The sequence below is a fragment of the Oncorhynchus tshawytscha genome, linkage group LG11 (genome assembly GCF_018296145.1).
Source record: "Oncorhynchus tshawytscha isolate Ot180627B linkage group LG11, Otsh_v2.0, whole genome shotgun sequence".
In the NCBI taxonomy this organism is placed as follows: Eukaryota; Metazoa; Chordata; class Actinopteri; order Salmoniformes; family Salmonidae; genus Oncorhynchus; species Oncorhynchus tshawytscha.
Window position 1 is genome coordinate 54,188,958 of NC_056439.1, and position 22,500 is coordinate 54,211,457.

Consider the following 22,500-nt stretch of genomic DNA (forward strand, 5'->3'; position numbering starts at 1 on the left):
TTTCCTAGATGCTGTGTTTCCTAGATGCTGTGTTTCCTAGATGCTGTGTTGTGTTTCCTAGATGCCGTGTTTCCTATATGTTGTGTTTCCTAGACGCTGTGTTTCCTAGATGCTGTGTTGTGTTTCCTAGATGCCTTGTTTCCTAGATGCTGTGTTGTGTTTCCTAGATGCCGTTTTTCCTAGATGCTGTGTTGTGTTTCCTAGATGCTGTGTTTCCTAGATGCCGTTTTTCCTAGATGCTGTGTTGTGTTTCCTAGATGCTGTGTTTCCTAGATGCTGTGTTTCCTAGATGCTGTGTTTCCTAGATGCTGTGTTGTGTTTCCTAGATGACGTGTTTCCTAGATGCTGTGTTGTGTTTCCTAGATGCTGTGTTTCCTAGATGCTGTGTTTCCTAGATGCTGTGTTTCCTAGATGCTGTGTTTCCTAGATGCTGTGTTTCCTAGATGCTGTGTTTCCTAGATGCTGTGTTTCCTAGATGCTGTGTTTCCTAGATGCTGTGTTTCCTAGATGCTGTGTTTCCTAGATGCTGTGTTTCCTAGATGCTGTGTGTATGTAATGTGTGAGCTGTGCAAAGATTTCCTCTTTTAGGGCAATAAACGTGAATCTGAATGGTGCTATACAGGAAAACAGTCTGGTTAGGCAGTAGTGAGAGACTAGCTAGTAGAGACTGTCTGGTTAGCCAGTAGAGACTGTCAGGTTAGCCAGTAGAGAGAGACTGTCTGGTTAGCCAGTAGAGAGAGACTGTCTGGTTAGCCAGTAGAGAGAGACTGTCCGGTTAGCCAGTAGAGACTGTCTGGTTAGCCGGTAGAGAGAGACTGTCTGGTTAGCCAGTAGAGAGAGACTGTCTGGTTAGCCAGTAGAGAGAGACTGTCCGGTTAGCCAGTAGAGACTGTCTGGTTAGCCAGTAGAGAGAGACTGTCTGGTTAGCCAGTAGAGAGAGACTGTCTGGTTAGCCAGTAGAGAGAGACTGTCTGGTTACCCAGTAGAGAGAGACTGTCTGGTTACCCAGTAGAGAGAGACTGTCTGGTTAGCCGGTAGAGAGAGACTGTCTGGTTAGCCGGTAGAGACTGTCTGGTTACCCAGTAGAGAGAGACTGTCTGGTTAGCCGGTAGAGACTGTCTGGTTACCCAGTAGAGAGAGACTGTCTGGTTACCCAGTAGAGAGAGACTGTCTGGTTACCCAGTAGAGAGAGACTGTCTGGTTAGCCAGTAGAGAGAGACTGTCTGGTTAGCCGGTAGACTGTCTGGTTAGCCAGTAGAGAGAGACTGTCTGGTTACCCAGTAGAGAGAGACTGTCTGGTTAGCCGGTAGAGAGAGACTGTCTGGTTAGCCAGTAGAGACTGTCTGGTTAGCCAGTAGAGAGAGACTGTCTGGTTAGCCGGTAGAGAGAGACTGTCTGGTTAGCCAGTAGAGAGAGACTGTCTGGTTAGCCAGTAGAGAGAGACTGTCTGGTTAGCCGGTAGACTGTCTGGTTACCCAGTAGAGAGAGACTGTCTGGTTACCCAGTAGAGAGAGACTGTCTGGTTAGCCAGTAGAGAGAGACTGTCTGGTTAGCCGGTAGAGACTGTCTGGTTACCCAGTAGAGAGAGACTGTCTGGTTAGCCAGTAGAGAGAGACTGTCTGGTTAGCCAGTAGAGACTGTCTGGTTACCCAGTAGAGAGAGACTGTCTGGTTAGCCAGTAGAGAGAGACTGTCTGGTTAGCCGGTAGAGACTGTCTGGTTACCCAGTAGAGAGAGACTGTCTCTTCTTACCTTAGTTCAGGGTAAACGTTCTCCATATACCAACGGAAGGACTTGCAGTTCAGTTTGCGTCTCAGAGTCAGACGCTCTGCAATGCTGCCAAAGGCCTTGCCCTGCGCTGAGGGCCTCGCTGAGTAGTAGTACTGTTTATACTCATCCATCCACACCTCTGCTGCTCGACGTGTGTTCCTGACATCATCACACACACACACACACACACACACACACACACACACACACACACCTGCTCAGGTAGGATAATAACACAGTACAAAACAGAGGAAGGCAGACAGTACAGAGGAAGGCAGACAGTACAGAGGAAGGCAGACAGTACAGAGGAAGGCAGACAGTACAGAGGAAGGCAGACAGTACAGAGGAAGGTAGACAGTACAGAGGGAGGCAGACAGTACAAAACAGAGGAAGGCAGACAGTACAGAGGAAGGCAGACAGTACAAAACAGAGGAAGGCAGACAGTACAGAGGAAGGCAGACAGTACAAAACAGAGGAAGTCAGACAGTACAGAGGAAGGCAGACAGTACAGAGGAAGGCAGACAGTACAAAACAGAGGAAGGCAGACGGTACAGTACAGAGGAAGGCAGACAGTACAAAACAGAGGAAGGCAGACAGTACAAAACAGAGGAAGGCAGACAGTACAGAGGAAGGCAGACAGTACAGAGGAAGGCAGACAGTACAAAACAGAGGAAGGCAGACAGTACAGAGGAATGCAGACAGTACAGTACAGAGGAAGGGAGACAGTACAGTACAGAGGAAGGCAGACAGTACAGAGAAAGTCAGACAGTACAGAGGAAGGTATGGCTAGTGGCTGGCTCTCTAATCCAGCCTTTCTCAAACTTCTCCTCTGGGACTGGGATACATTCCAAACCTCTCCTCTGGGACTGGGATACATTTCAAACTTCTCCTCTGGGACTGGGATACATTCCAAACTTCTCCTCTGGGACCTCAAGACGTTTCAAACATCTCCTCTGGGACTGCGATACATTTCAAACTTCTCCTCTGGGACTGGGATACATTCCAAACCTCTCCTCTGGGACTGGGATACATTTCAAACTTCTCCTCTGGACCTCAAGACGTTTCAAACCTCTCCTCTGGGACTGCGATACATTTCAAACTTCTCCTCTGGGACCTCAAGACGTTTCAAACCTCTCCTCTGGGACTGGGATACATTTCAAACCTCTCCTCTGGGACTGGGATACATTTCAAACCTCTCCTCTGGGACTGGGATACATTCCAAACCTCTCCTCTGGGACCTCAAGACATTTCAAACCTCTCCTCTGGGACTGGGATACATTTCAAACCTCTCCTCTGGGACTGGGATATGGGGGTCCCCGAGGAGAGGTTGGAGAACGGCTGGGGGTCCCCAAGGAGAGGTTGGAGAACGGCTGGGGGACCCCGAGGAGAGGTTGGAGAACGGCTGGGGGTCCCCGAGGAGAGGTTGGAGAACGGCTGGGGGACCCCAAGGAGAGGTTGGAGAACGGCTGGGGGACCCCGAGGAGAGGTTGGAGAACGGCTGGGGGACCACAAGGAGAGGTTGGAGAACGGCTGGGGGTCCCCGAGGAGAGGTTGGAGAACGGCTGGGGGACCCCGAGGAGAGGTTGGAGAACGGCTGGGGGTCCCCGAGGAGAGGTTGGAGAACGGCTGGGGGACCCCGGGAGAGGTTGGAGAACGGCTGGGGGACCCCGAGGAGAGGTTGGAGAACGGCTGGGGGTCCCCGAGGAGAGGTTGGAGAACGGCTGGGGGTCCCCAAGGAGAGGTTGGAGAACGGCTGGGGGTCCCCGAGGAGAGGTTGGAGAACGGCTGGGGACCCCGAGGAGAGGTTGGAGAACGGCTGGGGGTCCCCGAGGAGAGGTTGGAGAACGGCTGGGGGACCCCGAGGAGAGGTTGGAGAACGGCTGGGGGACCCCGAGGAGAGGTTGGAGAACGGCTGGGGGTCCCCGAGGAGAGGTTGGAGAACGGCTGGGGGTCCCCGAGGAGAGGTTGGAGAACGGCTGGGGGTCCCCGAGGAGAGGTTGGAGAACGGCTGGGGGACCCCAAGGAGAGGTTGGAGAACGGCTGGGGGTCCCCGAGGAGAGATTTGAAAAGGGCTGCTTTGTCTGGACTCTGAAAAGTTAATAGCAGAGCGTAGCCCAGCCCACTTACTTGATGTATGTGAGAGCATTGCCCTCTGGGAAGTCGTAGGGGTGTCGTTTCCTGAAGACGTGTCCCACCCTGCTGCAGGGCAGAATCTCCAGGCTCCCGCCACACATCCACACCCTGAAGGACAACTCTGAGGAGGGAGGGACATAGTATGTAAAGGGAAACCCTAACCCTAGCCCTAACCCTAACCCTAACCCTAAACCCTAACCCTAACCCCCTAACCCTAAACCCTAACCCTTAACCCTAAACCCCTAACCCTAAACCCTAACCCTAACCCCCAACCCTAACACCCTAACCCTAACCCCTACCCCTAACCCCTAACCCTAACCCCTAACACCCTAACCCCTAACACCCTAACCCCTAACCCTAACCCCTACCACTAACACCCTAACCCCTAACACCCTAACCCCTAACCCTAACCCCTAACACCCTAACCCCTAACCCTAACCCCTAACCCCTACCCCTAAACCCTAACCTTAACACCCTAACCCTAACCCCTACCACTAACACCCTAACCCCCTAACCCTAAGCCCCTAACCCTAACCCCTACCCCTAAACCCTAACCCCTACAGGGACAGTTTTCAGACCCCTTTCCTTTTGTTACGTTACAGCCGTACTCTAAAATGTTCCTCCTCAATCTACACACGATACCCAATAATGACATCACGATACCCAATAATGACATCACAATACCCCATAATGACATCACATTACCCCATAATTACCCCATTATGAGGTGATGTTATTATGGGGTATTGATGATGATGAAAAAAAACTATTGAATCAATTTTAGAATAAGACTGTAACAGAACAAAATCTGGAAAAAGTCAAAGGGTCTGAATACTTTCGAAATTTCACTGTATATTCAATATGTAGGAGATTATACACACACACGTAGACACACACACACACATTGTTTATATTTAATATATGTGTCAACAGGAACACACACATATACACAGTCTGGTCTGCCAACACACATCCCCACTCTGAGCGACAGCTCTGATATAATATAACTTTTACTGACAGCTCTGAAGAGTGACACCAGGACAGACAGACACAGACAGGGTATGTGTTATATTTATAGGAGATAATACAGAGAGAGACACCATTAACCTCCCTAGCTTCTTGTTCTGACTGATGTGTACCAGATGAAGTATACGGCCAACTCTGCTAATGAGGGCTAATGCAGATCAGACAAGTAGTTCTGTTGGAGGACTCAGTGTGAGATGCCTCTTGTTCAGTTCTAACAGACAAGTAGTTCTGTTGGAGGACTCAGTGTGAGATGCCTCTTGTTCAGTTCTAACAGACAAGTAGTTCTGTTGGAGGACTCAGTGTGAGATGCCTCTTGTTCAGTTCTAACAGACAATAGTTCTGTTGGAGGACTCAGTGTGAGATGCCTCTTGTTCAGTTCTATCAGACAAGCTCTCCACCAGATAAAGGCAAATGATAGAATTTACTTTCAAATAACGGGCATGATGATCTGCCATTTTAATCCTGATGTGATTGTGTTTCTGTCAACATACAGTGGGGCAAAAAAGTATTTAGTCAGCCACCAATTGTGCAAGTTCTCCCACTTAAAAAGATGAAAGGCCTGTAATTTTCATCATAGGTACACTTCAACTATGACAGACAAAATGAGGGAAAAAAAATCCAGAAAATCACATTGTAGGATTTTTAATGAATTTATTTGCAAATTATGGTGGAAAATAAGTATTGTAGGTCTGGTCAAATGAATATCGTTTTGAAGCTAAACCCAGGTCTGCACGCCACATAGTGTTGGTATCTCTGAGGTCCTACTTGGCGGTTGTGAAATATTGTCGGCCGGAGATTGTCAAGCGTCTCCTGGCTTCCACACAGCCTACAAGACACTGATGCAGACCTTTGTAACGTTATAAAAAGTCTAATAAATCCATGTAATATAGTCTACACCTTCACAATAAATCCATGTAATATAGCCTACACCATCACAATAAATCCATGTAATATAGTCTACCTACACCATCACAATAAATCCATGTAATATAGTCTACACCTTCACAATAAATCCATGTAATATAGTCTACACCATCACAATAAATCCATGTAATATAGTCTACACCATCACAATAAATCCATGTAATATCCTCTACACCTTCACAATAAATCCATGTAATATAGTCTACACCTTCACAATAAATCCATGTAATATAGTCTACACCTTCACAATAAATCCATGTAATATAGTCTACACCTTCACAATAAATCCATGTAATATCCTCTACACCTTCACAATAAATCCATGTAATATAGTCTACAACTTCACAATAAATCCATGTAATATAGTCTACACCTTCACAATAAATCCATGTAATATAGTCTACCTACACCATCACAATAAATCCATGTAATATAGTCTACACCATCACAATAAATCCATGTAATATAGTCTACACCTTCACAATAAATCCATGTAATATAGTCTACACCATCCCAATAAATCCATGTAATATAGTCTACACCTCCACAATAAATCCATGTAATATAGTCTACACCTCCACAATAAATCCATGTAATATAGTCTACACCTCCACAATAAATCCATGTAATATAGTCTACACCTCCACAATAAATCCATGTAATATATTCTACACCTCCACAATAAATCCATGTAATATAGTCTACACCTCCACAATAAATCCATGTAATATATTCTACACCTTCACAATAAATCCATGTAATATAGTCTACACCATCACAATAAATCCATGTAATATAGTCTACACCATCACAATAAATCCATGTAATATAGTCTACACCATCACAATAAATCCATGTAATATAGTCTACACCTCCACAATAAATCCATGTAATATATTCTACACCTCCACAATAAATCCATGTAATATATTCTACACCTCCACAATAAATCCATGTAATATAGTCTACACCTCCACAATAAATCCATGTAATATAGTCTACACCTCCACAATAAATCCATGTAATATATTCTACACCTCCACAATAAATCCATGTAATATATTCTACACCATCACAATAAATCCATGTAATATAGTCTACATCTTCACAATAAATCCATGTAATATATTCTACACCTCCACAATAAATCCATGTAATATAGTCTACCTACACCATCACAATAAATCCATGTAATATAGTCTACACCATCACAATAAATCCATATAATATAGTCTACACCATCACAATAAATCCATGTAATATAGTCTACATCTTCACAATAAATCCATTATTTATTTTAGACAGGTCTAAAGAAACATGATTTGAAGAAAATGTAGTCTATTTCAGAAGAACAGAATAACATACTCTGAGTTGTCCTTATGTTAGGGTCCTGGTGTGGCTATGCCAAATGGCTGTGGGTATAATTTGATAGTATGAAGAATACAATTGAACAAAGCTGAATAAAATATAAAGATTTTCTCCAAACGATGAATGAGGGAACACGTGGATATTCTGTGTTAACAAAGAAACAGGTGTTCCTATCTGCTTCATTTAGATTATTACTACCACTTAGAGTTATTAATGTCACTTTAGTTGTGATATCTCTGATTTAAAAAATGATTTGAAAAAAGTACCATGAAAGGCATACGCAGGCTGTACACACTTCATCAGTCTCTCATTCACAGTTTGATAATATTCTCACGCCTAAAATATCCCGGCTGCATCCCCCTTGTGTGACCGTAATCCTGAAAGAATCCCTGCCTTTTGCGGCCAAAGTGACCTTTATACCCTGAATATAATAATTATACTCCCTTCTCCCGGCTGCCGTGCTCCAAAGCAACTCTCTCAGATATCTCAGTTCTCATTAGCCAATGCGCGTCATGTACTCGGGTCCTTCTCACATGTATTTCATCTAAGAAGTGAAGGCTACAAGTGAATGAAGACAGACACATCAGGGACACAACTGAGCGTGTCCACATTTAGTCAGCCAACAGGCCTAACAAACAGCAAAAGCACTAACCTATGTCAATCTACTCTACCCCCATAGTACAAAAGTTGGCCTATTCTATTGGTCAACTTGTCCTTCTGTGCCAGAAATAAATATTCCAAACATACTCTGGGACAGTTGTGGGATGCGATAGATACCACATTAATACAACCACCAGCATTCAATTCAATAAAAAAATAAAAAAGTAATTGTCTTTACAAATATACCAAATAATATATGTGTGAAATTAGTTTGGATTTAGAATGGACCATTATCATGCACCTGTCTCAGAACAGGGGGCGAAAAGACATGTAATCTACGCACTTAAATAGCGAATGGAGGACGCTTTTCCCTTGGTTCATTTTCATGCCAGCCAGGTAGGCTTTACTCCTGTTGTAAAGATAAGCAATGTGCTTCATATTAGGAAAGTTGAGAAATAAATACAGTGGGGTTAGCCTATAGAAAGCTGATGGGATCCTCCTCTTTTTAATAGAGGCCATCACTCTGTTTTCTCGTGCAATTGCGTAGCCTATAGAAATGTTGCGCAACATGAGCTGATGGGCTCTCATGAAGTGTTTGATTACTTTTGCATTAATGTCAGAGTGATTAGAGGGACAATAGAGTGCTGAGTACCAGGCAGTTAAGCATGTTTGTTAGGCTACTATTGACCAGCAGCAGCATCAGAGCTTGGAGAAGCCTAATTACCATGACTAAAAAGTCACGTGGAATTTGACTGCCTTCCTGACTCGTGACCGCCGGTGTGGCGGTAATACGGTCACCGTAGCAACCCTAGTCCTACTGTAACATAGTATATACCAGACTTTCTGTCTGTCTGTCTGTCTGTCTGTCTGTCTGTCTGTCTGTCTGTCTGTCTGTCTGTCTGTCTGTCTGTCTGTCTGTCAGTCAGTATCTCACAGTGCTGTCACCTCTAAAATTAGATGAAGGTACATCTGCAAAGGACAAATTTTTTTTTTATCTCTAGATATCTAATCAGATGGGACCGAGACAATCTCAGTGAATTAAAACAAAAGTCAAGCACGCACACCCACTCAGTGATCTCACCAAAGTTCCCCCCCCACACTCAGTGATCTCACCAAAGTTCTCCCCTCCCCAGATGTCCATGTGAGTGTCGTACTGCCCCAGGTGGTTGAACCAGCTCTTGTCCATCACAAAGATCCCTCCTGCAATCACTGGAGTTCTGTAGCAGAGAACACAGGAGGACAGACTGTCTGATACACATAGGAGGACAGACTGTCTGATACACACAGGAGGACAGACTGTCTGATACACACATATTGAGACTGGTGTTTTGTGGGTACTATTTAATGAAGCTGCCAGTTGAGGACTTGTGAGGCATCTGTTAGGCATCTGTTTCTCAAACTAGACACTCTAATGTACTTGTTCTCTTGCTCAGTTGGGGCCTCCCACTCCTCTTTCTATTCTGGTTAGCGCCAGTTTGTGCTGTTCTCTGAAGGGAGTAGTACACAGCGTTGTACGAGATATTCAGTTTCTTGGCAATTTCTCGCATAGAATAGCCTTCATTTCTCAGAACAAGAACAAGAATAGACTGACGAGTTTCAGAAGAAAGTAATTTGTTTCTGGCCATTTTGAGCCTGTAATCAAACCCACAAATGCTGATACTCCAGATACTCAACTAGTCTATAGCAGGCCCATTTTATTGCTTCTTTAATCAGAACAACAGTTTTCAGCTGTGCTAACAAAATTGCAAAAAGGGTTTTCTAATGATCAATTAACCTTTAAAAATGACAAACTTGGATTAGCTAACACAACGTGTCATTGGAACACAGGAGTTGATGGTACTATGGAAAGAAGTGTTAAATGCCATATTCACCTTGTGATTAAAAGATATTTTACTGGCCCATACAGGAGAGACAAAGGAGGAAGAGGAAGGGACCAATACAATATAACTACTGTAATTACCGGATAGGCATTGTGGGGACCACCACAATATAACTACTGTAATTACCTGATAGGCAGAGTGGGGACCACCACAATATAACTACTGTAATTACCGGATAGGCATTGTGTGGACCACCACAATATAACTACTGTAATTACCAGATAGGCATTGTGGGGACCACCACAATATAACTACTGTAATTACCTGACAGGCAGAGTGGGGACCACCACAATATAACTACTGTAATTACCTGATAGGCAGAGTGGGGACCACCACAATATAACTACTGTAATTACCTGATAGGCAGAGTGGGGACCACCACAATATAACTACTGTAATTACCGGATAGGCATTGTGGGGACCACCACAATATAACTACTGTAATTACCTGATAGGCAGAGTGGGGACCACCACAATATAACTACTGTAATTACCGGATAGGCAGAGTGGGGACCACCACAATATAACTACTGTAATTACCGGATAGGCATTGTGTGGACCACCACAGTATAACTACTGTAATTACCGGATAGGCATTGTGGGGACCACCACAATATAACTACTGTAATTACCTGATAGGCAGGGTGGGAACCACCACAATATAACTACTGTAATTACCTGATAGGCAGAGTGGGGACCACCACAATATAACTACTGTAATTACCTGATAGGCAGAGTGGGGACCACCACAATATAACTACTGTAATTACCTGATAGGCAGAGTGGGGACCACCACAATATAACTACTGTAATTACCTGACAGGCAGAGTGGGGACCACCACAATATAACTACTGTAATTACCGGATAGGCAGAGTGGGGACCACCACAATATAACTACTGTAATTACCTGATAGGCATTGTGTGGACCACCACAATATAACTACTGTAATTACCGGATAGGCAGAGTGGGGACCACCACAATATAACTACTGTAATTACCTGATAGGCAGTGTGGGGACCACCACAATATAACTACCTGATAGGCAGAGTGGGGACCAATACAATATAACTACTGTAATTACCTGATAGGCAGGGTGGTGACCACCACAATATAACTACTGTAATTACCTGATAGGCAGAGTAGGATCATTCCTGGACATCTTCTGTTCGATGGGAATCTGTTCCCATTTAAAGTGTAAACTCCAGTCAAACCCTGAGAGAAAAGAGAGAGAGAAAATGTATGAGATGGCACGTGAAAGTGACTGCTGTGCGTGGTTGTGTTTACGAGGATAGTACCCACAGGTTAGAGGTTGTGTTCTGAGTACTGACCTCCCCTCAAGTCAGCTGAAGCTGCCAAGTAGGCAAAGTTATCCAGGCTGATGACATCGATGATGGGGCTGACAACCCGGGTATGGTCCTGGGAAGAGGAGAGAGAGACAGGGACACAGGGCACGGTCACACATAATGGCTAAGGTGCATAAAGATGGCGCCCCCCGTGTCCTCACCATAAACGCCTCGTTTGCTACGTTTGCTGTATTGTACATTTCTCTCCGTTCCTCTTTTTAAATTTTAAAATCAGCATTAGTACAGTATACATGATCCCAGTTCTAGCTCCTAGACGGAGTCCATTTGAGAAAAAAACCTCAAAAGTAGACTGCTGATTGACTGGCACATTGAACCATGTCGCACGCCGTAGTTTAACCACTCTGTGGGCAGTGCTCAAAACGATGACGTCATATCTGAACGTCTTTATGCACGTTTTCCGTTAGATACAGTTTGACTTTATTTAGGCCGTCATAGAGGGGGATTGACAGAATTAAAAAAAAATTAAAAATGTATTTTTAATTTCACCTTTATTTAACCAGGTAGGCTAGTTGAGACCAAGTTCTCATTTACAACTGTGACCTGGCCAAGATAAAGCAAAGCAGTTCGACACAAACAACGACACAGAGTTACACTTGGAGTAAAACAAACATACAGTCAATAAAACAGTTGCCATGACTTCCCCCGAAGGTGCTCAGCGGTCGTCACCGGTCTACCAGCTGTTTTTAATTTTTAATTTAACCAGGCAAGTCAGTTAAGAACAAATTCTTATTTTCAATGACGGCCTAGGAACAGTGGGTTAACTGCCTGTTCAGGGACAGAACGACAGATTTGTACTTTGTCAGCTCTGGGATTCAACTTGCAACCTTTCGGTTACTAGTCCAAAGCTCTAACCACTAGGCTACCCTGGTTATGTCTGTTTTGTGTTTTCACCTGGTTTCATTTTGGTTAATTAGGGGGGGTATTTATCTTGACATTTCCTTTGGGTTTTTGTGCAGGATTGTTTTCGTTTACTGTCAGTTTGGGTTGCGTTTTTCGCTAGTTCGTGTTTTACAGGTGGTTTTTCTGAGTGGGGTTTCATATATACACTGCTCAAAAAAATAAAGGGAACACTTAAACAACACAATGTACAGTGCCTTGCGAAAGTATTCGGCCCCCTTGAACTTTGCGACCTTTTGCCACATTTCAGGCTTCAAACATAAAGATATAAAACTGTATTTTTTTGTGAAGAATCAACAACAAGTGGGACACAATCATGAAGTGGAACGACATTTATTGGATATTTCAAACTTTTTTAACAAATCAAAAACTGAAAAATTGGGCGTGCAAAATTATTCAGCCCCCTTAAGTTAATACTTTGTAGCGCCACCTTTTGCTGCGATTACAGCTGTAAGTCGCTTGGGGTATGTCTCTATCAGTTTTGCACATCGAGAGACTGAAATTTTTTCCCATTCCTCCTTGCAAAACAGCTCGAGCTCAGTGAGGTTGGATGGAGAGCATTTGTGAACAGCAGTTTTCAGTTCTTTCCACAGATTCTCGATTGGATTCAGGTCTGGACTTTGACTTGGCCATTCTAACACCTGGATATGTTTATTTTTGAACCATTCCATTGTAGATTTTGCTTTATGTTTTGGATCATTGTCTTGTTGGAAGACAAATCTCCGTCCCAGTCTCAGGTCTTTTGCAGACTCCATCAGGTTTTCTTCCAGAATGGTCCTGTATTTGGCTCCATCCATCTTCCCATCAATTTCAACCATCTTCCCTGTCCCTGCTGAAGAAAAGCAGGCCCAAACCATGATGCTGCCACCACCATGTTTGACAGTGGGGATGGTGTGTTCAGGGTGATGAGCTGTGTTGCTTTTACGCCAAACATAACGTTTTGCATTGTTGCCAAAAAGTTCAATTTTGGTTTCATCTGACCAGAGCACCTTCTTCCACATGTTTGGTGTGTCTCCCAGGTGGCTTGTAGCAAACTTTAAACAACACTTTTTATGGATATCTTTAAGAAATGGCTTTCTTCTTGCCACTCTTCCATAAAGGCCAGATTTGTGCAATATACGACTGATTGTTGTCCTATGGACAGAGTCTCCCACCTCAGCTGTAGATCTCTGCAGTTCATCCAGAGTGATCATGGGCCTCTTGGCTGCATCTCTGATCAGTCTTCTCCTTGTATGAGCTGAAAGTTTAGAGGGACGGCCAGGTCTTGGTAGATTTGCAGTGGTCTGATACTCCTTCCATTTCAATATTATCACTTGCACAGTGCTCCTTGGGATGTTTAAAGCTTGGGGAATCTTTTTGTATCCAAATCCGGCTTTAAACTTCTTCACAACAGTATCTCGGATCTGCCTGGTGTGTTCCTTGTTCTTCATGACGCTCTCTGCGCTTTTAACGGACCTCTGAGACTATCACAGTGCAGGTGCATTTATACGGAGACTTGATTACACACAGGTGGATTGTATTTATCATCATTAGTCATTTAGGTCAACATTGGATCATTCAGAGATCCTCACTGAATTTCTGGAGTTTGCTGCACTGAAAGTAAAGGGGCTGAATAATTTTGCACGCCCAATTTTTCAGTTTTTGATTTGTTAAAAAAGTTTGAAATATCCAATAAATGTCGTTCCACTTCATGATTGTGTCCCACTTGTTGTTGATTCTTCACAAAAAAATACAGTTTTATATCTTTATGTTTGAAGCCTGAAATGTGGCAAAAGGTCGCAAAGTTCAAGGGGGCCGAATACATTCGCAAGGCACTGTAACTCCAAGTCAATCACACTTCTGTGAAATCAAACTGTCCACTTAGGAAGCAACACTGATTGACAATACATTTCACATACTGTTGTGCAAATGGAATAGACAACAGGTGGAAATTATAGGCAATTAGCAAGACACCCCCAATAAAGGAGTGGTTCTGCAGGTGGTGACCACAGACCACTTCTCAGTTCCTATGCTTCCTGGCTGATGTTTTGGTCACTTTTGAATGCTACTCTAGTAGTAGCATGATACGGAGTCTACAACCCACACAAGTGGCTCAGGTAGTGCAGCTCATCCAGGATGGCACATCAATGCGAGCTGTGGCAAGAAGGTTTGCTGTGTCTGTCAGCGTAGTGTCCAGAACATGGAGGCGCTACCAGGAGACAGGCCAGTACATCAGGAGACGTGGAGGAGGCCGTAGGAGGGCAACAACCCAGCAGCAGGACCGCTATCTCCGCCTTTGTGCAAGGAGGAGCAGGAGGAACACTGCCAGAGCCCTGCAAAATGACCTCCAGCAGGCCACAAATGTGCATGTGATACTTGGTCTAAAATCACAGGCTTCCCCTCATCAGTAACAGGAACCCTGGAGGAGATGCGGCACAGAGGAGTGCTGCTGATCGTTTGTGTGTGAGTGTGTGTGTTTGGGAGTGTGTTTGGGAGTGTGTGTTTGGGAGTGTGTGTTTGGGAGTGTGTGTTTGGGAGTGTGTTTGGGAGTGTGTGTTTGGGAGTGTGTGTTTGGGAGTGTGTGTTTGGGAGTGTGTGTGTTTGGGAGTGTGTGTTTGGGAGTGTGTGTGTTTGGGAGTGTGTGTGTTTGGGAGTGTGTGTGTTTGGGAGTGTGTGTGTTTGGGAGTGTGTGTTTGGGAGTGTTTGTGTGTTTGGGAGTGTGTGTTTGGGGAGTGTGTGTTTGGGAGTGTGTGTGTTTGGGAGTGTGTGTTTGGGAGTGTGTGTTTGGGAGTGTGTTGTGTTTGGGAGTGTGTGTTTGGGAGTGTGTGTTTGGGAGTGTGTGTTTGGGAGTGTGTGTTTGGGAGTGTGTGTTTGGGAGTGTGTGTTTGGGAGTGTGTGTTTGGGAGTGTGTGTTTGGGAGTGTGTGTTTGGGAGTGTGTTTTGGGAGTGTGTGTTTGGGAGTGTGTGTTTGGGAGTGTGTTTGGGAATGATTGGGTGTGTTTGGGCGTGTGTGTTTGGGAGTGTGTGTTTGGAAGTGTGTGTTTGGGAGTGTGTGTTTGGGAGTGTGTGTTTGGGAGTGTGTGTTTGGGAGTGTGTGTTTGGGAGTGTGTGTGTTTGGGAGTGTGTGTTTGGGAGTGTGTGTGTTTGGGAGTGTGTGTTTGGGAGTGTGTGTGTTTGGGAGTGTGTGTTTGGGAGTGTGTGTTTTGGGAGTGTGTGTTTGGGAGTGTGTGTTTGGGAGTGTGTGTGTTGGGAGTGTGTGTTTGTGTGTGTTTGGGAGTGTGTGTGTTTGGGAGTGTGTGTTTGGGTGTGTGTTTGGAGAGTGTGTGTTTGGGAGTGTGTGTTTGGGAGTGTGTGTTTGGAGTGTGTGAGTGTGTGTTTGGGAGTGTTTGGGAGTGTGTGTTTGGGAGTGTGTGTTTGTGAGTGTGTGTTTGTGGAGTGTGTGTTTTGGAGTGTGTGTTTGGGAGTGTGTGTTTAGGAGTGTGTTTGTGAGTGTGTGTTTGTGTGTTTGGTGAGTGTGTGTTTGTGAGTGTGTGTTTGGGAGTGTGTGTTTGGGAGTGTGTGTTTGGAGTGTGTGTTTGGGAGTGTGTGTTTGGGAGTGTGTGTTTGTGAGTGTGTGTTGGGATGTGTGTGTGTTTGGGAGTGTGTGTTTGTGAGTGTGTGTTTGGGAGTGTGTGTTTGGAAGTGTGTGTTTGGGAGTGTGTGTTTGGGAATGTGTGTTTAGTGTGTGTTTGTGTTTGGGAGTGTGTGTTTGGGAGTGTGTTTGGGAGTGTGTGTTTGTGAGTGTGTGTTTGGGGTGTGTGTTTGGGAGTGTGTGTTTGGGAGTGTGTGTTTGGGAGTGTGTGTTTGGGAGTGTGTGTTGTGAGTGTGTGTTTGGGAGTGTGTGTGTTTAGGAGTGTGTGTTTGGGAGTGTGTGTTTGGGAGTGTGTGTTTGGGAGTGTGTGTTTGGGAGTGTGTGTTTGGGAGTGTGTGTTTGGGAGTGTGTGAGTGTGTGTTTGGGAGTGTGTGTTTGGGAGTGTGTTTGGGAGTGTGTGTTTGGGAGTGTGTGTTTGGGAGTGTGTGTTTGTGAGTGTGTGTTTGGGAGTGTGTGTGTGTTTAGGAGTGTGTGTTTGTGAGTGTGTGTTTGGGAGTGTGTGTTTGGGAGTGTGTGTTTTGGGAGTGTGTGTTTGGGAGTGTGTGTGTTTGGGAGTGTGTGTTTGGGAGTGTGTGTTTAGGAGTGTGTGTGTTTGTGAGGGAGTGTGTGTTTGGGAGTGTGTGTTTAGGGAGTGTGTGTTTGGGAGTGTGTGTTTGGAAGTGAGTGTGTATTTTGGAGTGTGTGTTTGGGAGTGTGTGTGTTTGGGAGTGTGTGTTTGGGAGGTGTGTTTGTGTGTGTTTGGAGTGTGTGTTTGTTTAGGAGTGTGTGTTTGTGTGTGTTTAGGAGTGTGTGTGTTTGTGTTGAGTGTGTGTTTAGGAGTGTGTGTTTGGGAGTGTGTGTTTGGGAGTGTGTGTTTTGGGAGTGTGTTTGGGAGTGTGTGTTTGGAGTGTGAGTGTTTTTGAGTGTGTGTTTTGGAGTGTGTGTTTGGGAGTGTGTGTTTGGGAGTGTGTGTTTGGGAGTGTGTGTTTAGGAGTGTGTGTTTGGGAGTGTGTGTGTTTGGGAGTGTGTGTTTGGGAGTGTGTGTTTGGGAGTGTGTGTTTGGGAGTGTGTGTTTGGGAGTGTGTGTTTAGGAGTGTGTGTTTGGGAGTGTGTGTTTGGGAGTGTGTGTTTGGGAGTGTGTGTTTGGGGGAGTGTGTGTGTTTGGGAGTGTGTGTTTGGGAGTGTGTTTGGGAGTGTGTGTTTGGGAGTGTGTGTTTAGGAAGTGTGTGTTTGGGAGTGTGTGTTTGTGTGTTTGGGAGTGTGTGTTTTGGGAGTGTGTGTTTGGGAGTGTGTGTTTAGGAGTGTGTGTTTGGGAGTGTGTGTTTGGGAGTGTGTGTTTGGGGAGTGTGTGTTTGGGAGTGTGTGTTTGGGAGTGTGTGTTTGGGAGTGTGTGTTTGTGAGTGTGTGTTTGGGGAGTGTGTGTTTGGGAGTGTGTGTGTTTAGGGTGTTTGTGTGTGTGTTTGGGAGTGTGTGTTTGGGATGTGTGTTTGGGTGTGTGTGTTTGGGAGTGTGTGTTTGGGACTGTGTGTGTTTGGGAGTGTGTGTTTGGGTGTGTGTGTGTTTGGGAGTGTGTGTTTGGGAGTGTGAGTGTGTTTGGGAGTGTGTGTTTGGGAGTGTGTGTGTTTGGGAGTGTGTGTTTGGGAGTGTGTGTGTTTGGGAGTGTGTGTTTGGGAGTGTGTGTTTGGGAGTGTGTGTTTGGGAGTGTGTGTTTGGGAGTGTGTGTTTGGGAGTGTGTGTTTGGGAGTGTGTGTTTAGGGAGTGTGTGTTTGGGAGTGTGTGTTTGGGAGTGTGTGTTTGGGAGTGTGTGTTTGGGAGTGTGTGTTTGGGATGTGTTTGGGAGTGTGTGTTTGGGAGTGTGTGTTTGGAGTGTGTGTGTTTGGGAGTGTGTGTTTGGGAGTGTGTGTTTGGGAGTGTTGTTTGGGAGTGTGTGTTTGGGAGTGTGTGTTTGGGAGTGTGTGTTTGGGAGTGTGTTTGGGAGTGTGTTTGGGAGTGTGTGTTTGGGAGTGTGTGTTTGGGAGTGTGTGTTAAGGAGTGTGTGTTTGGGAATGTGTGTTTGGGAGTGTGTGTTTGGGAGTGTGATTGGGAGTGTGTGTTTGTGCGTGTGTGTTTGGGAGTGTGTGTTTGTGAGTGTGTGTTTGGGAGTGTGTGTTTGGGAGTGTGTGTTTGGGAATGTGTGTGTGTGAGTTTGTATTTGGGAGTGTGTGTTTGGGAGTGTGTGTGAGTGTGTGTTTGTGAGTGTGTGTTTGGGAATGTGTGTTTGTGAGTGTGTGTTTGGGAGTGTGTGTTTGGGAGTGTGTGTGTGTGTTTGGGAGTGTGTGTGTTTGTGTGTGTGTGTGTGTGTGTGTGTGTTAGAGTGTGTGTGTGTGTTTGAGTGTGTGTTTTGAGTGTGTGTTTGGGAGTGTGTGTTTGGGAGTGTGTGTTTGGGAATGTGTGTTTGGGAATGTGTGTTTTGGGAGTGTGTGTTTGGGAGTGTGTGTTTGTGAGTGTGTTTGTGAGTGTGTGTTTAGGAGTGTTTGTGTTTGGGAGTGTGTGTTTGGGAGTGTGTGTTTGGGAGTGTGTGTGTTTAGGGAGTGTGTGTTTGGGAGTGTGTTTGTGTTTGGGACTGTGTTTGGGAGTGGTGTGTGGGAGTGTGTGTTTTGGGAGTGTGTGTGTTTGGGAGTTTGTGTTTGGAGAGTGTGTGTTTAGGAGTGTGTGTTTGGGAGTGTGTGTTTGGGAAGTGTGTGTTTGGGAGTGTGTGTGTTTGGGAGTGTGTGTTTAGGAAGTGTGTGTTTGGGAGTGTGTGTTTATTTGAGTGTGTGTTTGGGAGTGTGTGTTTGGGAGTGTGTGTTTGGGTGTGTGTGTGTTTGGGAGTGTGTGTTTGGGAGTGTGTGTTTGTTGTGTGTTTAGGGAGTGTGTGTTTGGGAGTGTGTGTTTGGAGTGTGTGTTTGTGAGTGTGTGTTTGGGAGTGTGTGTTTGGGAGTAATGTTTGGGTGTGTGTGTTTGGGAGTGTGTGTTTGGGAGTGTGTGTTTGGGAGTGTGTGTTTGGAGTGTGTGTTTGTAGGGTGTGTGGAGTGTGTGTTTGGGAGTGTGTGTTTGGGAGTGTGTGTTTGGGAGTGTGTGTGTTTGGGAGTGTGTGTTTGGGAGTGTGTGTTTGGGAGTGTGTGTTTGGGAGTGTGTGTTTGTGAGTGTGTGTGTTTGGGAGTGTGTGTTTGGGAGTGTGTGTTTGGGAGTGTGTGTGTGGGAGTGTGTGTGTTTGGGAGTGTGTGTTTGGGAGTGTGTGTTTGGGAGTGTGTGTTTTGGGAGTGTGTGTTTGGGAGTGTGTGTTTAGGGTGTGTGTTTGGGAGTGTGTGTTTGGGGAGTGTGTGTTTGGGAGTGTGTGTTTAGGAGTGTGTGTTTTGTGGAGTGTGTGTTTGGGAGTGTGTTTGTGTGTGTGTTTGGGAGTGTGTGTGTGTGTTTGGGAGTGTGTGTTTTGGGAGTGTGTGTTTGGGAGTGTGTGTTTGTGAGTGTGTGTTTGGGAGTGTGTGTTTGGAGTGTGTGTGTGTGAGTGTGTTTAGTGTGTTTGTGAGTGTGTGTTTGTGAGTGTGTGTGTGTGTTTGGAGTGTGTGTTTGGGAGTGTGTGTTTGTGAGTGTGTGTTTAGGAGTGTGTGTTTGTGAGTGTGTGTTTGTGAGTGTGTGTTTGGGAGTGTGTGTTTGGGAGTGTGTGTTTGTGTGTGTTTGGGAGTGTGTGTTTGTGAGTGTGTGTTTGTGAGTGTGTGTTTGGGAGTGTGTGTTTGTGAGTGTGTGTTTGGGAGTGTGTGAGTGTGTGTTTGGGAGTGTGTGTTTGAGTGTGTGTTTGGGAGTGTGTGTTTGGAAGTGTGTGTTTGGAGTGTGTGTTTGAGTGTGTGTTTGGGAGTGTGTGTTTGGGAGTGTGTGTGTTTTGGAAGTGTGTTTGTTGTTTGGGAGTGTGTTTTTGTGAAAGTGTGTGTTTGGGAGTGTGTGAGTGTGTTTTAGGAGTGTGTGTTTTGGAGTGTGTGTTTTTGGGAGTGTGTGTTTGGGAGTGTGTGTTTGGGAGTGTGTGTTTTGGGAGTGTGTGTTTGGAGTGTGTGTTTGGGAGTGTGTGTTTGGGAGTGTGTGTTTGGGAGTGTGTGTTTGGGAGTGTGTGTTTGGGAGTGTGTGTGTTTGTGAGTGTGTGTTTAGTGAGTGTGTTTTGTGTGTGTGTGTTTGGGAGTGTGTGTTTGGGAGTGTGTGTTTGGGAGTGTGTGTTTGGGAGTGTGTGTGTTTGGGAGTGTGTGTTTGGGAGTGTGTGTTTGTGAAGTGTGTTTTGGGAGTGTGTGTTTGGGAGTGTGTGTTTGTGTTTGTTTGTGGAAGTGTGTGTTTAGGAGTGTGTGTTTGGGAAGTGTGTGTTTGGGAGTGTGTGAGTTGGGAGGTGTGTGTTTGGGAGTGTGTTTGGGGAGTGTGTGTTTGGAAGTGTGTGTTTGGGTGTGTGTTTGGAGTGTGTGTTTGGGAGTGTGTGTTTGGGAGTGTATTTGTTTGGGAGTGTGTGTTTGGGAGTGTGTGAGTGTGTTTGTGAGTGTGTGTTTTATGTGTGTTTGAAGTGTGTGTGTTTGTGAGTGTGTGTTTGTGAGTGTGTGTTTGGGAGTGTGTGTTTGGGAGTGTGTGTTTGTGTGTGTTGTGAGTGTGTGTTTGTGTGAGTGTGTGTTTAGGAGTTTAAGTGTGTGTGTTTGAATGTGTGTTTGGGAGTGTGTGTTTGGGAGTGTGTGTTTGGGAGTGTGTGTTTAGGAATGTGTGTTTGGAGTGTGTGTTTGTGAAGTGTGTTTGTTTAGGAGTGTGTGTTTGGAAGTGTGTGTTTAGGAGTGTGTGTTTGGGAGTGTGTGAGTGTGTTTGTTGAGTGTGTGTTTGAATGTGTGTTTTGAGTGTGTGTTTAGGTGTGTGTTTGGAAGTGTGTGTTTAGGTGTGTGTTTGGGAGTGTGTGTTTTGTGTGAGTGTGTGTTTGGAAGTGTGTGTTTTGAGTGTGTGTTTGGGAGTGTGTTTTGGGTGTGTGTTTAGGAGTGTGTTTGGGAAGTGTGTGTGTTTGGGAGTGTGTTTGTTTGGGAGTGTGTGTGTTTGGGAGTGTGTGTTTGAGTGTGTTTTGAAGTGTGTGTTTGGGAGTGTGTGTTTGTGAGTGTGTGTTTGGGAGTGTGTGTTTGTGAGTGTGTGTTTTGGAGTGTGTTTGTGAAGTGTGTGTTTGGAGTGTGTGTTTGGAAGTGTGTGTTTGGAAGTGTGTGTTTGGAGTGTGTTTAGGAAGTGTGTGTTTGGAAGTGTGTTTAGGAAGTGTGTGTTTGGGAATGTGTGTTTTAGTGTGTGTTTGTGAGTGTGTGTGTTTGTGAGTGGGAGTGTGTTTGTGAGTGTGTGTTTGGGAGTGTGTGTTTGTGTGTGTTTGGGAATGTGTGTTTGTAGGAGTGTGTTTAGGAGTTTGTTTGTGAGTGTGTGTTTGGGAGTGTGTGTTTTGGAGTGTGTGTTTGGGAGTGTGTTGTTTGTGTGAGTGTGTGTTTAGGAGTGTGTGTTTAGGGAGTGTGTGTTTGAGTGTGTGTGTTTGTGAAGTGTGTGTTTGGGAGTGTGTGTTTTGAGTGTGTTTAGTGTGTTTGGAGTGTGTGTTTGTGAGTGTGTGTTTGTGAGTGTGTGTTTGGAATGTGTGTTTGGAAGTGTGTGTTTGTGAGTGTGTGTAGTGTGTGTTTGTAGTGTGTTTGTGAGTGTGTGTTTTTGGGAGTATGTGTTTGGGAGTGTGTGTTTAGGAAGTGTGTTTTGAAGTGTGTGTTGTTTGTGTTTGGAGTAAGTGTGTGTTTGGGAGTGTGTTTTGGAAGTGTGTGTTTGTTTGAAGTGTGTGTTTAGGAGTGTGTTTGGAAGTGTATTTAGGAATGTGTGTTTGAGTGTGTGTTTGGGAGTGTGTTTGGAAGTGTGTGTTTAGGAAGTGTGTGTTTGTGAGTGTGTGCGCGCCTGTGAGTGTGTGAGTGTAGAGTGTGTGTTTGTGAGTGTGTGTTTAGGAGTGCCTGTGAGTGTGTGTTTGTGAGTGTGTGTTTGTGAGTGTGTGTTTGTGAGTGTGTGTTTGTGAGTGTGTATTTGGGAATGTGTATTTGGGAGTGTGTGTTTGTGAGTGTGTGTTTGTGAGTGTGTGTTTGTGAGTGTGTGTTTAGGAGTGTGTGTTTGTGAGTGTGTGTTTGGAAGTATGTGTTTAGGAGTGTGTGTTTGTGTATGTGTGTTTGTGAGTGTGTGTTTAGGAGTGTGTGTTTAGGAAGGCAAGTGTGTGTTTGGGAGTGTGTGTTTGGGAATGTGTTTTGGAAGTGTGTGTTTAGGAGTGTGTGTTTGTGAAGTGTGTGTTTGTGAGAATATGTGTTTAGGAAAGTGTGTTTGGGAATGTGTGTTTGGGAGTGTGTGATTTGTGAAGTTTGGAAGTGTGTGTTTGTGAGTGTGTGTTTTAGAGTATGTGTTTGTGAGTGTATTTGGGAGTGTGAGTGTGTGTTTGGAAGTATGTATTTGGAATGTGTGTTTGGGAGTGTGTGTTTTTGGAGTGTGTGTTTGGGAGTGTGTGTTTGGAAGTGTGTGAAGTGTGTGTTCTGGAGTATGTGTTTTGAGTGTGTGTTTGTGAAGTGTGTTTGAGTGTGTGTTTGTGAGTGTGTGTGTTTGGAGTGTGTGTTTTAGGAGTGTGTTTGTGTGAGTGTGTGTTTAGGAGTGTGTTTGTGAGTGTGTGTTTGTGAGTGTGTGTTTGGGAGTGTGTGTTTGTAGAGTGTGTGTTTGGGAGTGTGTGTTTAGGAATGTGTGTTTGGGAGTGTGTTTAGGAATGTGTGTTTAGGAATGTGTGTTTCAGAGTGTGTGTTTGGGAGTGTGTGTTTGTGAAGTGTGTGCGAGAGTGTGTGTTTGGGAGTGTGTGTTTGGGAGTGTGTGTGTGTGTTTGTGTGTGTGTGAGTGTGTTTGTGAGTGTGTGTTTGGGAGTGTGTGTTTGGGAGTGTGTGAGTG

General features: G+C 45.0%; 1 protein-coding gene across 1 annotated transcript in view; it reads right to left on the reverse strand.

Moving 5' to 3' along the window:
- The window catches only part of LOC121847760 (polypeptide N-acetylgalactosaminyltransferase 16-like), a 132,160-nt gene that overhangs the window by 42,619 nt on the left and 67,041 nt on the right, over positions 1-22,500 (reverse strand). The window contains exons 7-11 of the mRNA XM_042330370.1: positions 11,031-11,118; positions 10,830-10,914; positions 8,934-9,037; positions 3,897-4,023; positions 1,752-1,928 (exon numbers count right to left, since the gene is read on the reverse strand). Coding sequence (XP_042186304.1) covers positions 1,752-1,928; positions 3,897-4,023; positions 8,934-9,037; positions 10,830-10,914; positions 11,031-11,118 — 581 coding nt within the window. The remainder of the gene's footprint in view (positions 1-1,751; positions 1,929-3,896; positions 4,024-8,933; positions 9,038-10,829; positions 10,915-11,030; positions 11,119-22,500) is intronic.